This window comes from Emys orbicularis, chromosome 24, assembly GCF_028017835.1.
Source record: "Emys orbicularis isolate rEmyOrb1 chromosome 24, rEmyOrb1.hap1, whole genome shotgun sequence".
In the NCBI taxonomy this organism is placed as follows: Eukaryota; Metazoa; Chordata; order Testudines; family Emydidae; genus Emys; species Emys orbicularis.
The window spans coordinates 9,249,059-9,266,331 of NC_088706.1; the positions used below are offsets into that span (position 1 = coordinate 9,249,059).

The following is a 17,273-nucleotide window of genomic DNA, read 5'->3' on the forward strand; positions in this document are numbered from 1 at the left end:
GAACATCCAGTGATAAACTTCATGATTCTAAGGAAAGGAAGGAGTGAGACCTGCAGAATAAGGAGAGTGGACTTCAAAAATGCAGACTTCAGTAATTTAAAAGAACTGATTGGTAAGGTCCCATGGGAGGAAAATCGAAGGGGAAAAGTAGTTCAGGAGAGCTGTCAGTTTCTCTGAGACAGTATTAATGGCACAACAGCAAACTATCCCAATGTGAAGGACAGTTAGGAATAGGGGCCAATATGTCTGCATCAGAAGCTCTTAAATGACCTGAAAAGAAGGAATGCTACAGAAAGTGGAAACATGGTCAAATCGCTAAGGATTGGGTACAAAAGAATAACACAAGCATGTAGGGACAAGATTAGAAAGGCAAAGGTATGAAATGAGTTACACCTAAAAAGGGACCTAAAAGGCAATAAGAGGAGGTTGTATAAATATGTTAGGTGCAACAGAAAGACAAAGGAAAGTGTAGGTCCACTACTTAGCAGGGCAGGAGAGCTAATAACTGATCATATCAAGAAGGCTAAGATATTTGTTGTCTATTTTGCTTCAGTCTTCACTGAAAAGATTAATTGTGACCAGATACTTAACATAATATTAACAACAAAGGAGAAGGACCACATGCCAAAGCAGGGAAAGAACAGATTAAAGATCACTTAGTTAGATGTATTCAAGTCAGAAGGTCCTGATGAAGTTCATCCTAGGGTACGTAAGGAACTTAGCTGAAGCAATCTCAAAGCTGTTAGCAATTACCTTTGAGAATTCCATGGAGGATGGGAGTAGTCCCAATTGTCTGAAGAAGGGCATACATAGTACCTGCCTTTAAAAAGGGAACAAAGAGGATCCAGAGAATTATAGTCCAGTCAGCCTGACTTTGATACCTGGAAAGATACTGGAACAAGTTTTTAAACAATCGATTTGTAAGCGCCTTGAAAATAATAGGGTTATAAGTAATAGCCAGCATTGATTTGTTAAGAACAAATCATGCCAAACCAACCTAGTTTCCTCCTTTGACAGGTTTACTGGCCTAGTGGATGGGGTGGGAGGCAGAACTCTAGACACAATATATCTTTATTTTTAGTAAGACTTTAAACATTGTCTCACAACATTCTTATAACAAACTTGTGAAATGTGACCTAGATTAAATTACTGTAAGGCGGGTGCAGAACTGATTGAAAGAGTGTAGTCAGAGGAGTTATCAATGGTTTGCTGTCAAACTGGGGGATATATCTAGTGGGGTCCCACAGGGGTCTGTCCTAAGTCCAGTACTATTCTATATTTTGATTAATGATTTGGATAAAGGAGTGGAGAGTGTCCTCATAAAATTTGCAGATGATACCAAACTAGGAGGGGGTGCTAGGACTTCGCAGGACAGGATTAGAATCCAAAATGACTGACAGATTGGAAAATTGGTTTGATATGAACAAGATGAAATGCAAATAAAAACAAAATATTACATTTAGGAAGGAAAAATCAAACCAACAACTATAAAATTGGGAATAACTGTCTAGGCGGTAGTACTGCTGAAGGGGATCTGGAGGTTATAGTGGATCACAAATAGAATATGAGCCAACAATGTGATGCAGTTGCAAAGTTTGTTATCATTCTGGGGTGTATTAATAGGATTGTTGTATATAAGACCACAGGGGGTAATTGACCTGCTGTACTCAGCAATGCTGAGGGCTCATCTGGAGTGTTGTACCACTCTTTAAGAAAGATCTGGAGTCTGTAGGGTTTGTCCACAGGAGAGCAACACAAATGATAAAAGGTTTAGAAAACCTGCCCTATGAGAAAAGATTTAAGAAACTGAATGTTTAGTCTTGAGAAAAGACGAATGAAGTGTGACCTGAAAATAGTTTTCAAATACGTTAAGGGCTGTTATAAAGATGATGGTTAGCATGTCCACTGAAGGCAGGACAAGAAATAATAGGATTATGTTGCAGCAAGGGAGATTAAGTTAGATATTAGGAAAATTTTTCTAACCATATGAATAGTGAAGCAATGGAATATGCTTCCAAGGGTACGTCCAGACTACCCGCCGTATTGGCGGGTAGCGATCGATTTATCGGGGATCGTTAAGACGCGATATATCGATCCCCGAGCGACAGTAGCGGAGTCGACGGGGGAGCCGCGGCCGTCGATCCCGCGCCGTGTGGACCCCAGGTAAATCAATCTAAGATACTTCGACTTCAGCTACGCTATTCATCCCCCCCCCCCGTGTAGATCAGCCCCAAGAGAGGTTGTGGAATCCCCGTCAAGAGGTTTTTAAGAACAGGTTAGACAGACACCTGTCAGGGATGGTCTAGGTCCTGCCTCTGTGCATGGGGCTGGACTGGATGATCTTTCAAGATCCCTTTCAGCCCTACATTTCTATGATTTTATTAGATTGCACACTGCTGTTGAGGGGACCAATTCCCTTAATTGTCAATGCAGGACTCTATCTGTTGACAAATCTTATTCCTGAAAGAAGCACATATTCAGAGCTCCAACACTTTATTTGGTGTTACTTTTGATTACAGGGTTTAATGAAACCCTTCCTGTCTGTCTCTTGCTATCTGCATCTGCCCATAATAGAGTTGGCTAGTTCAGTGGCCAGAAGAGACATGTAATTTTAACTCATGATTGGTATGTGTGGCTTGCAAAGGAAGACATAGGGAATGGAATTGTCCCTGTTCTGGGAAAGGTCTAATAAGATCTTTATAGAGTGCCAGACACAAAGACATTATGCTAAATACACTTACTTGTCTTCATACCTTCAGTGAGAGTTGCTTTAGGACCCACGAGTTGCCAACATAAAAAAACAGGCCCTTTTTGCTCTAAAATAAAAGGCCATCTCTTACTGTTAACCTGTGTGCCCTACAGGATGCTTCTCTAGAGAGGTGAAGGCAACTGGTCCACCAAAGCAGAAAACTAGAGAGATGATAGAAGTGTACGAGTGTTATCTCTCAAAACTTGCTGTGGCCACTTATTGGTCAGATGAATAAATCCTGCAGTGCTGAAGGGGTTTTGGAGCAATTAGCAGAAGCTATGTCTATGTCTACACTTAAAACACTACAGCGGCAGCACTGTAGCTGCACTGCTGTAGCACTTCAGTGTAGACACTTACGGCTGTGTCTACACTACAGCTGGGATCGAGGCGCTGAGACTGATCCACTGGCGGTCGATTTAGCGGGTCTAGTGAAGATCCGCCAAATTGACAGCAGATCGCTCTCCAGTCGAACCCTGTACTCTACCCCCAACGAGAAGAGTAAGGTAAGTCGACGGGAGAGTTTCTCCCGTTGACCTCCCGCGGTGTAGACCTTGCGGTAACTCAACCTAAGGTACGTCGACTCCAGCTACATTATTCACGTAGCTGGAGTTGCGTAGCGTAGGTCGACTTACCGCGGTAGTGTAGGCATAGCCTTATTACAGCAATGGGAAGGTAGGTAATCTACCTCCCCGAGAGGCTGTAGCTAGGTTGATGGAAAAATTCTTCCATTGAGCTTAACTTCATCTCTCAAGGGGTGGATTTTTCACACCCCTGAGAGAGACAGCTATGCCGATGTAACTTTTCAGTGTAGACCAGCTTTCTGTTTCTGGGCAGTTGACATCTCCCTTTGTTTTGACACCTCATCCTGAGGTTAATGAATTAGTATTTTGATTTTCCATGACATTTTGATGTTTTAACCTGAGGACAAACATCAAAGCTATCTGTCTCTCAGCATGAGAACTAGAGTGTTTTAAATGTGAAATTAAATTACTGTTTAGCACTAGGTAGCAATCTCCAAGTGTTAAAGTGATGCATGTGCCATGAGGAAGAGGATCATGTACAGAAAGTAATCCTGTTCTACCTGCAGAGATGGTGTATAGTAAAGCATCTGTCTTGGAAATTAAAAATGTTCTGTTGTTGACCAGAGTCCAAGCTATGGGTACAGTACCTGAAAGAGGTTACAGCAGCTGCTATTGAACGGTAGTGTTTTTTTCAGCTACATCTGTCAAAGATTTTATCCCTAAAGCAATTGCCATTTTTCATAGTGCAAGCTAAGTGAATGCAGGAGGATAATGTCATTATTAGGCCATCTATGATGGCCAGACCTTTCACTGATATAATTACAGTAATTCTTTTGATTGTGGCCATTTCTAATCTTTCTGTCCCCTCCTTTTTCTTCTGCCTTTTGATTGATGATTTCATGTCTGATCATATAGGCTTTGTTAGCTCAAATCTGCAGAGTACTTACAGTTGAAAGGAAAAGTTTTCCACTTTTTTGATCTTAAAACAGAGTTGGCCAAATTCCCGCTACAAACACATCAGCGCAACCCTACTGAATTCAGTGGGATTGTGTTGGGTGTAACTGAAGGCAAAATTTGGCCTGCTTTTAATTCCACTCTGTGACCGATTTTGTTGCTTGCCAAGAGTAAATCTGTAAATTGGCACAGCACCTCTTTTTTGCAGTAGTCTGATCAGAGTAAAAAGTTTTATAAATTTTGAACCAATTGTTGCACTGTGTGCACCTGCGAGTTTTGTGGTGGTGGCGGGGATGTTGACCTATAGATGTTTACGCTTTAGTTTTTTGAGCGCACTGGAAATTCAGTTCTGCTGTGTTCCTATCCAAGCAACTCTTATTCAGGCTCTCCATGGACTCAGCTCAGCTTCTTGCAGGCTGCAGTTTCAGATAACACAATGACCATGTTTCAATGTATTAAACTTTTAACATCCTCTGGATTCAATTAATCTTATCTTTACAACTCCCAATTACAGGCACTAATTAAGTGAAAGTAGCATTGTAGACTGGGGATATTACATTAATCAGCAGCAGCCTTGTAGACATAAATTAGTTCTTTCCCAATCCTTCAGTATTTTCCCAGAAGGAATGGAATGTTTCATTTCCCATATTTAAGGGACATTAATCCCACAAAGGAGTTTTGGATTAGGATTATTTTTATCACTTTTATGTAAGTGATAAATGGCCATTTAAAAAGAAAAGCTACGAGCTTTATCCAAGACAAATGAAATGTTTGATAATTATACAATTTAAAGTGCTGTCAAAAGGTACTGGGAGCACATTAATATCTTATTCTGTAATATTAAATGCTACATGGTGTTTTTCTTGGATTTTTTTTTTTTTTTTTTTTTAAAGCTGCCAGTTTAAATCAGCTTAGAGGCTACATCTTGAAGCACCGCCTGTTATCCTCTCTCCATTAGATCACGCACCTCCAGATTGCTATATGTGGAAATTCACTTTGGTTTCATACAAAGAAAGTTTGAAATATGACTTCCCTCCTGTTACTCTTTGCAGTCTGGATAAATGACTCTTGTCTTAGAACTGAGGAACAATATGAAGGGGACTGACCTCTGGAAGGAATGTAGTCTTTCTAACGTAATCGAGAGTCCCCATAATAGGTAGAGCTGGTAGCACTGCTTAATAGGGTTGCCCAACTCTTCCTATTATAAGACACAGTTTTCAGTTGCCTATAATTTTGCCAAACTTTAACCAGCATAGGCAACCGAAATTGTGGCACTTCATAACTTCTAAACGATTGACTTTGTGACTGTGACCTTAATGTTCTTTTAATGTTTTTGGTGGTAGTACAGATATTAAGTATCTATTGTGGCCCTCTCTGCCCCTTTCCCAAGAGAGGAGAGGCCCATTTCTAGCTCTGTGTAGCCATTGATGATATTTGGCTAAGGAACAGGTAGTTACTTAGAACTGAACCATCCTCTCTTCTGTTTGAATAGAGGATTTTGTAACCCTTGGGACAATCTTAGATCAAAAATAAGCATATAAATTACTGGGCTCCTGTCCCATATGTTCTGCTGAACTTTTGCCTATGCTGAGTGTCTAGATACTACTTCGATAAAGGCCATCTACATTCATAAAGTAGATATTTAGCCTAGAGTTTCTTATCAGTTAAGTTCAGTTTTATCTTGTATGCAACTTTTCTACTAAAGAACATTTAATTCATTCTCCATACTTGTTTACTCCTGGGCTTCGCTGCATTGTATCACCATTTTACCTCATTAAATCTAATTTAAAACCTTTCTCTTCTAGCTTATGAGTCACTCTCTGTGACATCTTGTGATGCTACATAATAATACTGCAGAAAAAAAGAACTCTTATGAAGTTGCCAAGAACTTCAGCTCCTTCAGTTACAATCTGGCTTTCCTCCTAGAATTGTATTCATGTTTTTATCAATACCTTTCACACTTCTACATTTTTTTGTTTGCACTTCCTCCTTTCATTTGCAGATTGGGGCTGAACTATAGTAGTGATGACATTCGCCCCCATCTGTTTCCATTCTGAGACTGTATTCTGATTTGAGATATGGCATTTATTTTCCTGATGAGTATTTTGTTTTTTCCCTAGGTATGCCATACCACCAGAACACGGCAAGCGATTGGAACGCCTGGCAAAAGGTAAGCTTTAGCTGCCGCTTTGTTAATGTTGCTGTTGCTGAGACTGAATGTAGTTTAGAGCTGTGCAATGAATTTGCATTGGCTGTACTAGACCCAGAGTCATTGCTGTTGAGGGCTGAAACCTTGTTGTCTCATCACTAGTTCTGTAAACAGTAAATACTGGTGCAGCTGGCTTTTCATAGCCACACTCTCCTGACATACCAAGGCCAGACTAAAACTGATGAAAAAACCTTTCATTTTGAGCTTTTGAGACCAAACCACTCTGTTGTCCTGGGCATGAATTTCAATCAGAAACCCAGCTTGCATCTCCATGTGCAACTGATGCCATGTTAAAGCCTGCCTCGGTGAGATGAGAGCTCTACTGATCCCTTTATGTGGAGGGCCATCACTAGAGCTTCTATGGCAGCTTCCCTTCCCCTACTGCTAGGAGAAACTCTGAAGGAGAGTATTGTAGTATTTTTTTTTTTGCTACCCTCATAAGTCTGTTAAATACAAACTGCATTTGTATTGATTGTTGCTGAGCATTTTTAATTTAAAAAAAGTGCTTACAAACTCAGTAAAGGTGGATACAGGGGCTATAATTATTGGAGTTCTCTCTTCATGATGTATGTAATGACATGTATATCCTCTTTGGTGGCATTCCTGTTACTGTTTACTGGACAGATTCTCTCCTTATAATAAACTTCATGTTAAAAAATAAAAAGATGTGGGGACACAACCAACGCTAACTGCAACAATGGGGCGCGCTCTTCCTGAGTGTGCTATATTCTAGAGCCAGGTTTCAGAGTAGCAGCCGTGTTAGTCTGTATCTGCAAAAAAGAACAGGAGTACTTGTGGCACCTTAGAGACTAAATTTGTTAGTCTCTAAGGTGCCGCAAGTACTCCTGTTCTTTATTCTAGAGCCAGTTATTTTCATCTGATTAAAAATAAGGGAACAGAAGGGGGAAGGGTAGCAAGGAATAGAGTTTGATATAGCCAAGTGATATTCAAGTGTAAGTTTTCTCAAGTGCATTGTGGAGTCAGAGCTCAAACATCGACAGAGCTGGGTCCCACAAAGCACTGTATCCTTTCAATTTAATAGGTCTTTCCCAGCCAAGTACCATGTAGTAACCTTATGCTTAATACCATGAAAAGAGTTCCCTTCATGTTCTGCTCTTAAATGTGTACTCTAGTCTTCCCAGTGACGGTTCATCCAGTTTTCCACTCTTTTTAGAATCGCTTAAAAGAGGAAGGTAGAACAGATGAGAAATGTTAGACAGTTTATTAATATGTAAAGAAAAAGGAGAGGACAAGTAACAGTGACGTCTGCAACATGGTCACAGAATTCTTAAAGGGTAGCATCCTCTCACATTTATTCTGTATGACTTAGATTTGAAAGGCCTTTGCTGATGGGATCCTATATTCCTTCTACCACCTCCTTCTATATAACCTTAAAGAGTTCCTGTGAGAGAATTTTGTGTGCCTTTTCTGTGATCATGAGAGCCTGTGCTCACTGAAACTAAGAATAGCCCCGTAACAGAATCAGCAGGTCAAATCTGACATCCCTCACATTGCCATTGGATCACAAAAGCATCTTCCCTACTCTCCTGAGCTCCACTGATTCAGATACAATGGTTTATAGGTTTAACTCAGATCTTCTCTATATTCCTCCAAACCAGGAATTACCCCGTTTACAGGGCTTGCCCTGGAATCCCTGTGTTTTACAGGAATGGGTGTCTTCTCTTGTTAGATTCCATAACCCCCTGCAGACTTCAGACATCTAAAGAGCTGCCTGCCAACTGAGCCCGTGAAATTGACAACAGGCTGACTGGGTGCATATGCATATCCAAGGACCATTTCCAACCAGGCCTCTTGTACTTTGCTGGCCTCCCAGAGAGCCTCTCACCCTCAGCTGCTAAAACACTATTGTGTATACACACCTGCCTGACATGCCACTAAGGTCGGCCCACGTGCTGCTATCCACCTCCAGTGTATTGTGGCACCAGCGCCTCACTGGTGTGGATAAAGCATAGCATCGCCATTTTGGGAAGTAGTAGTAGTGTGGATTTTAAATGGGAGAAGACTAGCATGGGACGATCCTCTGTTTTAGTGACTGGCTCCAGAAAGGATATTTATCCTCTTCCCGACCCCCCCCCCCCCCCCCCCCCAGGGAGTTCTATCTCTTTGTACTTACAAATATTATAGGCACACATGGCTCTGTAGAGTAGGGAGTCGGTACCAACCAAAGTCCCTGCTCTGGAATTACTAACTAAAAACCAAATCTTCCATTTAGTGAGGCAAGCTTTCAGCTATAGATTTCAAGCAGTCATTATCATATAGATGTCTCTCCCTTGTTCAGTCATTATGCAAAAGAGGGTGGGAAAATAGACAGTCTGGAAAACTGTTTTCTGTTCAGTTTTTAATCCGGTGCTAACCACCAAAATGCACTTATAATATTAACATTTCTCACTGATCGTCTTAACATTTTTACCGATCATGTCATACCAGAAAAAGCCAATCATGGGTCAAGACTAGTCTAAATGTGTATGGGCTTCCCAGGGGAAGGGAGTCTTGTTCTCTTGGCTTTTAAGAGCCATGTACACCAATGACACTATATAAACAGAGAGAACATGGTGAAAACTACTACCTGAGAAATTAGGGCTTCAGAGCAATTATGGATCATACAATTTTTGTCTGTGGTCATGTCAGGTTTCCTAGAAACTACCATTTCAGCCATCAAAAAAAAAAAAAGCCCATAAATGCAGATGTCATATAGAAATGGAATTTTATACCAGACTAAAAAAAGTCCAAGGGATATTTTCAAATTCTCTTTTGTAATATACTTTTTACTGACAGTGAGACAAAAACCAATGATATATTGCTAATGACCTGGTCTTTTATTTTGGACTCCCCCCATTCCCCACCTACACCATCCCTTTAGTTCAGAAAAGAAAATGTCACTTTTTAAACATCCCCCTTCCCCCCCACTGGTGTGTCAATGGACTGTATTATGGAGATGTTTGGTACAGTGAAATGAGTTTGCAATTAATATGGAAAATGAATAGCTGAGCTATAAATGGGCTCTCTGGGAGAGTTGTGGAGCCCATGGAGAGAACGTTAATGTGTTGCCACGTTATTGGTGCTAATCACTTAAAATGTGCTCCTTTATTAGTAGCTTTAATGAGAGCCACTTAAACTGTGCATTAAAAAGAGGAACTGCAGAGAGGGACGACAAACTGGGTGGCAGGCAGTCATAATTCTAATTGAAATGCTTTTAGTGTTTTTAAAAAAAATGTTGCCGGAATCCAGGAATCCTTTGCACTTTCTAAAACCTCCTCCAGTACATTCCATCAATTTAGTTTTGTTTCCAGGGCTTGGGTTATATTCTCCCCCCCCCCCCCCCCATGGTGCTGTTTCCCCTTCCACCCCTAATTTGGATTGGTTTAATCAGCCATCTGCAATAGGAAACATTGTCTAGAACAAAGGTTCTCAAACTTGGGGGCGGGCTCCCCTGGAAGCACAAAATGTATTGTAAAGGGGATGTGAGACGCGTTTGGGTGGGGGGGGGGGTGGGGGGGGGGACCTTACTGCTGCGCACATTTTACCCACAGCAGTGAATAACTAGCAAAGCTGATTCCTCCAGACATACCAGGTCCTCAGATGGCGCTGTGCATTTGACTGTTAAGCTTGCCTAGCATTATGCAAAGTCATTGCTGTGTGTGTGTTAATCCATTTGCTGCAACATGGTGTGCATTTCATTGTAAGTGCCGACCACAATCACAGTTTTGCTTTTGCTCTTATTACAATGGATTGTTGGTTCTGTTTGAACCAATGCTTTACTGTCTTTAATATTTAGCGAGAGTTGCATGTTGATTTTTTTTTTTTTAAATTGGTCTATGTACTTGTGTGGCATGAGGAGTGAGGGCGTAAAGTACTACAGGTGCAAAGAAGGGGTGTGTGTGATCAAATAAGTTTGAGAACAATGCAGTAGTGTTGTAAGTCCAGAAGGATAAAGGGCAGGCACATCAGTAGAAGACCAAGGAGGGTGACAAGCTTTACTGAGGCTTGTTATTTTTTATATTGTTAGTGCCTGAAGGCCTCGGTGAGGTTTGGGGGTTCCCATGGTGCTAGGTGCTATAAAAACATTAGGAGATATGGTCCCTGCCCTGAAGGGCTTAAGACAGTTTAAGACGAATGTATGTGACAAGCACTAGGAGGGAGGATGAGGGTAACAGTAATAAAATATACCGGACGGTTCTTAAATGTGTGGGGTTTTGTTTCTCTTTTTACCCCCGCCCTAGGCATCATTCTGAAGTACAGCAATTATTGCCGTATGTGACCTCGGGCAAGTCACTTTGCCTCTGTGCCTCAGTTCCTCATTTGTAAAATAGAGATTCTAGCACTTTCCTACCCCACAGGGGTGCTGTGAAGTTAAATCCATTAAAGATTGTGAGGCATGCCGATACTACGGTGATTGTGGGGCCGTATAAGGTAGACAACTTCTAAGAGTGAGGATGAACGTTTTGTTCTTAAATTTCAGACACTATATTTTTGGAAATGGGAGTATATGTAGGCAGTGACCAGACAGTATTTGTGAGAGATCCTAGTTATTAATCACTTTCCTAGAGCTCAGTGTACAATATTTGAGCTGCAAACCTTATTGGCAGTGCTTTGTGGATAACCTGTAGCAGGTTGGAATATCCTAAGGTCTCAGGCCAGGAAAAGCATAGGTTGCAGGGAAGATGGCTGACACTGGAATTTTGAGGCCCCTGATCATGTATTTCTGGGGAGCACTGATAAAGCATCAGTATGGCCCAAGATGAGGTGTCTTGCACCCCTTCCTCTCTAGTTTTCAGTAGCGTTCAGGAGGCTGGTCTTCTCTTGCGAAAGGGTAATACTTGTTAGACTGCTATTTTAAGACCACTGTTGTCCCTGTCACTATTTTTTAGGCAATGAGGGCATTGCTACTTATCCTGCCGCAACCTGCAATTGTATACCTGTTGTTTCAACCGTCTACAAAATGTTTGGGCAGATTAACATTTTTGCTGTCTGTTTGCTGGTTAATGGGTGTATCTAGCTGGGCAAATCTGCCTGTGGTGATGTTTTGTTTTCCTCTGAATCCCTCTACAGGATTTTTCCCAGGAAGCTCTCAGGGATGTGATGCCTTCCTTCGCCACAAGATGACCCTCATTTCACCCTCCATCTTGAAGAAATATGGCATCCCATTTGATCGGGTATGTACAGAGGCTGTTCTAAGAGAAGTCTGTAGGTTTGTTGACAGCCCGGGGCTGCTCTCCTCTGCTTAAAGGAAACCGTTTCAGGGCAGGCATTCTGGGGAATAGAGTACTTCATTTCCCAATGCATCGTTATGTAAAATATATACTATCAGTTAAAACCAGGTGGCTGTTTAAAAATTAGCATTCAGGGCTTGGCTGAAACAAATTTTTGTAAAGTACTTCTATACTCGAGTACCATCTTTCATCTGAGCATCCCAAAGCATTCTGCCAACATAAACATAAGGGTGGAGGTGGCGGTGGTGTGTGTGTCTTATTAATTTTGTCCTTTTTCATCCTCTTTACGTCCCCATTTCTGAAGAGAATATTGCCACCATGCTTTCTTCTAAGTAAAGTAAGGATTTTGCTAGAGTTAGTGTCTGAGACAGAGCACAGAACTGAGTTGAAAGGCCCCACGATATTTTGAGATGGAATTAATATCCGTTTGGAAATAAAAGATCCTTGCTCCTGTACAGCGTCAAGACTATGAATTCATTCAATTTGCTGCTCCAGAAGCTGCTTCATTTTTCCTAGCGAAAGGCTGTGATGAATGAAATTTGAAGTGCAATCATCTGACTTCTCAGGTGGACTTGCTGTCAGTGCAGTGGAAGCTTGTGAGATGCAGTGTGACGCCTGTGGTTCAGCATCAGACATTTGACTGGAGCCCAGTTTGCGCACACTGGTCCATATTAAATTGCTGTTCATAAGAGGTCAGCAAACTTGAATCCTTAATGCGTTTTCATACTTTCACTTGTGGAGCCCAACTTTCAAATGGAAGCCCATAAATGCTTGATTTACACAGCTAAACTCCAGTGGGAGTACCCAAACTTGGGATTTGAATATCCTCTTAAGATGCTCACAGTGTAAATTCACTGTCTTGAGAAAATAGATGGATGGGCTGGAGCAATATGTGGGGAATATGGGGCGTGTCCGAGGGTAATGCATAAGTGGCCGTTTAGGGAATTATTTATTCCTTTTGATAAAGAATTTTGGAAATTCACTGTCCCCACTGCTTACCTTGAAATGTGGGTCCAGAGATCTTCAAAAGAGCACCTGGTTGCTTATTTTGGAGCCTAAATGGCAGTTGAGTTTTGAAAATCTGACTGTTAAGTTTTAGGGATTTCTCCTTTGCATTCCTTGTATTGGTTGAACTCTAGATCTTGCTTCTCACATTGTTGTTCTGATATCTTTGAGTTTAGAAGCTCAGGTCCCGGTGAACATAATCAGCTGACTTGAGCCTAAAGATTGGTCATTGCTGCATCTCAGAATGGTGACGAAAATAAAAAATCAGGAACCTCGTACACCTTTTTGACTATCTTCTAGTAAGAGGAATTTGCCACTGTGTCCCTCGGTGTCATAATGACCTACTGCAAAGAAGGAGCAGGAAATGGGGAAATAGTTTCTGATATTTCATTCAGGCAGCCTGCTAGGGCATTGTTTTTACCTCTGTCAAAGTCCAAAACTTAAATATAAAAAAAATCCCACCAAATTTCAGTTCGTTGCATTTTCCAGCTTATGGGGTCTTCTGCGTCGCAAAACTGTTGCAATATGCCTGCTTTTCCGTTTACTTACTGGTTGGTGCAAAAGTCACATTGATGGCTAAAGAACATCCTAAATGAATGGTTTCTGATCAATAACTAAGCAAATATCTAGTGGTGTTCTTGCAAGACAGTTTGTAAAAGAAGGGTGTCTGTCTGTCTGTCTCTCTCTCTAAACTGATCCCAAGAAGTGTGTATTGAACAACATGATCATAGGGATAATATGGAAAGTGATTTCCAATTCACTGCTTGGTGAAAGGGCTTTTCCATCTTCCTAGCTGTTATCCCCTGTCCCCCTCCCCCAAATAATTTGATTTGTGAAGAAAAGAAAATGGGCAAGTGTCCGACAGACAAGGCTTTCTACTGAGTATATATAAAACCCAGTGAAATATGAGGGCAGTCTGTCTTGTGCCAGTGTTAGCAGAGTCAGTCTGTCACTGAATTCTATTAAAAGCCAAGAGAGACCAGCATAAAGAACAGCACCGTTTTGAAGACTGAACGCTCCCTTTAAAGGAGGGGGGGGGGATTTTTAACAGTCTAAATCTCAGAAGCCTGACCTGCAGAAAGGGGTAGGGATGTGCTTTCATAACAGCTTCCCTTCTCCTCCTATGACTGAGGCACTCACTGAAAGGCCCTTAACAGTGAAGGGTTGGGGGGAGGACTTTTTAGTCTGAGCAGCCCACCTCTGGATGAATCCTAACCAGAAGTAGCAGCTTCAAATACAGTATTTTACAGGGAAAGACAAATGTTTTTTCTCTTCTTCTAAAAATACAGGCAGGATCCCTTCATCTAAATTCCTGGCAGACTTCAAACAAGTGAATACACACACATTTATAAATCTCTGTAATGGTATTTACTTCTGGAAAAAAAGCAGATCAATACTAGAGCTTTTTAATAATTAAAAATGTGTATTTCTGTAATCCCCTATTGATTTCTCCATTTATTCTGCAAGCTCTTGCAGAAGTCAGTAAATTCAGGGCTTTCTCCATGAGTGGCAGTTTGTGCTGGCTTTCCCTCAATAGTTATTACTTTTCTACATGGCCTATCCATCATCTTGAGTGCTTTCTAATTTATTGTTGGGATAATGTTGACAGCGGTGACATGGAGGACATACACTGTGGGCTTGAAATGAAGACACCAGGATGTAGATTTTCTGACAGGAACATAATCTTTCCGCCTTCTTAATTTAACAATCTGCAGCTTTGCCTTGATTTATGAAGGGGCTGGTTGGGAGGATGCTCCATGAAGCTGGGTAGAGACCAGACTTGAGTTTCTCTCACCCAGAAAACCCACAGAATCCTCTTGGAACAGCTTTTGTTGTAATAATCTTACTGTTAATTGCATCAAAATAAAGAATTGAAAAGACAAGAAGGGGTTAGTATTTCAGTTCTGTGCAAACTCAGCATTGCCACATTATTAGAAGTGGGAAACTTTCTTTAAAAATACCTTTTTGAATCCTTCCTCAGACGTTGATCCAGGTCTGTCCCTCTCTGATACTTCTCTAATTTAGTTCCCTCATATGCATTGTCTGTGTCCTACATCGAGTGAGCTGAGAAGAATAAAAATCCTTACATAAAAGGAAGAGACATTCATATTGCAAGCAGTATTGTATGTGCAGCATACAACTCTTGTTTGGTGGTGAGGGTCCTATTCAGATGACAGCCTTTAAGTACCAGTGTTCTGCAGCATGCTGCTCGAATGCAGTTTAGTCCAGATTGGACACTTTGATCTCCCAGTGATCTGAAGAAGGCAAGCAGTTTGAACGTTGTCTTTTTAAACTTCTTTCCTCCACCTCCTTTCTGGCTGGTGCTTCATTTGTTTAATATGTGGTGGATTAAGTTTTGAGGTGCAGTAGCTCTTAGTTTGAAAGGATGTTCGCATTGTTCATTGAGACAACCAGAAAGACCATTTTGAGTAGGGCTTTGCTAAGTAAGGGATGAACTGGGAATCTGCAACAGGGGGAATATTTTCTTTGTCCAGCTTTTCAAACATAAGTGTTTGTAGAACCTGGCTGACTTTAGCACTCCTTCCCCCATCCCCTCTTTTTCCTGTTTGATTTTGATATTTCATAATTGTGTTGAAACTCATATGAAGCCTCAAAAGGTTGAATTTTTTTTAACTTGCAATCTTTTACTATCCAGGCATATTTTTAGCAATGGATGAAAGTTCCTAGAATCCTTTTTAGGCTGTGAACTAATGAGTTCCTCTTGATAGGAAGTATCTTGAGTATAACTGATAGCCACATAACTACTCGTATTGTAAAGGATCAGCCAACACTTTTTGTATTAAAAAGACAGTGTCAGATGAAATTGTGCCTCTTTCTCAATCTTTAAGATGGAGACGCTACCACCGGCCTTTCTGAGATGTTGTATTAATGTAAAAGCACTGATCTAGTGCTAAGTATCTTTATAATATAAATCTGATCAGCCAGATTTTCAACACTTCCCTACTCCCCAGTAATTTTAAATCACTAGTTTTTGTGGGAACCACGTAATTTTGAGTGTTTTCTGACTGCAGCTGTCATCTCTAAAGCTTTTTTTTCTGTGACTTTTTAAAGCTTCCTTCAGTTCCTTAAGTCAATAGTGTACATAGATGAAATTAAAAACAAAATACACATTAATAAGTAGGCAAATAATAGTGTCATTTCTTCTATTGTTTGCCTTGTTATGCATGTACAGGTAGGAATGAGGCTAATGTGTTGGGGTGGGTGAATGATGTGAATTAGTTTAAAGCTAAGCTACATGAAAGGTAGGTTCATTTCCAAGTGAAAGCAGTAACATTATGGGCATGTTTGGGAGGAAAATACAGTTTTGCCTAATCCTTCTAACATGGCTAGACAACTGGAGATTATGCACTTATGTAGACTTGGTGCTACGATTAGCCAAACTACGCACTGTCTAGAGATCTCTAGGGCATTGGGGATGCTAGACCCTGGGACCAATTTTATAATTTTAAACTCTACCCTGAGAGTCAGGTGATGGTGTTTAAACTGAATGATTTAAAGTGACAAGGATTCAGAGCTCCCTGACAGCTACTATCCATTTTAACATCCTTTTCTATGGAAGTATTTTAATCTCTGTAAAAACAATACAATGGGGTTAGTTCTACCTTTTACCCAAGAGGCTGCTCCTCCATCTACCGGGATTAACTATTTATAAGCATGGATGATGACACTGTGTGTAGGAAGCTAGTTAGTGTGGCTAGGCTCTGTGCAAACTTCCTTTCTTTTTCCATTAGTCTACCAATGCCTGTATGTATCTTCAGCAGGAACACCCGCTGCCCTTTCAGTTCTCTACTTTAGAATAAAAGTTTTGTTTTTTGTTTGTCACACAAACAAATGCTCCATAGAAGCTGGATAGAGACAAAGTTGACTTTTCACAGATTTCCTTAAATTTATAACCCTGTTCTCAAACCACGGGGCCACCAGATATCCCCCAAGGGATCACAGTTTTATCTTTGTTTCCTTTATTTTTTCTCAGATCACCCAAGAGGCTGGAGAGTTTATGATCACTTTTCCTTATGGCTACCACGCGGGATTCAACCACGGCTTCAACTGCGCTGAGTCCACCAACTTTGCCACACTGCGGTGGATTGACTATGGCAAAATGGCTACGCAAGTAAGTGTCTTTGTTTGGATGAGTGGGTTCTTACTACCTTTTAGATGATTTAAATACAAATGAATGTGGAAGTGTCCATTAAGATGCCATACAAGAATGAAAATATCATCCAGCTGAGAACATATACTCTCCACATACCAGTTAAGTGTTCTGTTCTTGTTGTTGCCTTTGATTGTCCTCTGCTGTAGTTGAATAGTTCAGTAACTAGGAAGGGGAAGAAGAGACTTGCAAAATAGGGGGGTAGGATGAGAGGGGATTTTAATTAATCCCAAAGTCCTAGTTCTTGAATGCGAGATGTGTGTTACATTCTGTGGAGAATAGTGCTTTGGTATATGGGTTTTTATGGGAGGTTGATAAGAGACATTTTAATAGGTTTGGTAGCTTTTTGCGGCACCCCAACTAAGTTCCACAGGGAAATATTATCCCAGAATAGCCTGTGACTGCTATATTTTAATGCTATGTACCCAAATGC

The 17,273-nt window shown here is 40.9% G+C and overlaps 1 protein-coding gene across 3 annotated transcripts in view; it reads left to right on the forward strand.

The window, feature by feature from the left end:
* Window positions 1–17,273, forward strand: part of KDM4B (lysine demethylase 4B) — a 164,292-nt gene that overhangs the window by 71,225 nt on the left and 75,794 nt on the right. For all 3 annotated transcript variants that reach the window (XM_065422293.1, XM_065422294.1, XM_065422295.1), the window contains exons 6-8: window positions 6,345–6,394; window positions 11,504–11,607; window positions 16,664–16,801. In XM_065422293.1, coding sequence (XP_065278365.1) covers window positions 6,345–6,394; window positions 11,504–11,607; window positions 16,664–16,801 — 292 coding nt within the window. The remainder of the gene's footprint in view (window positions 1–6,344; window positions 6,395–11,503; window positions 11,608–16,663; window positions 16,802–17,273) is intronic.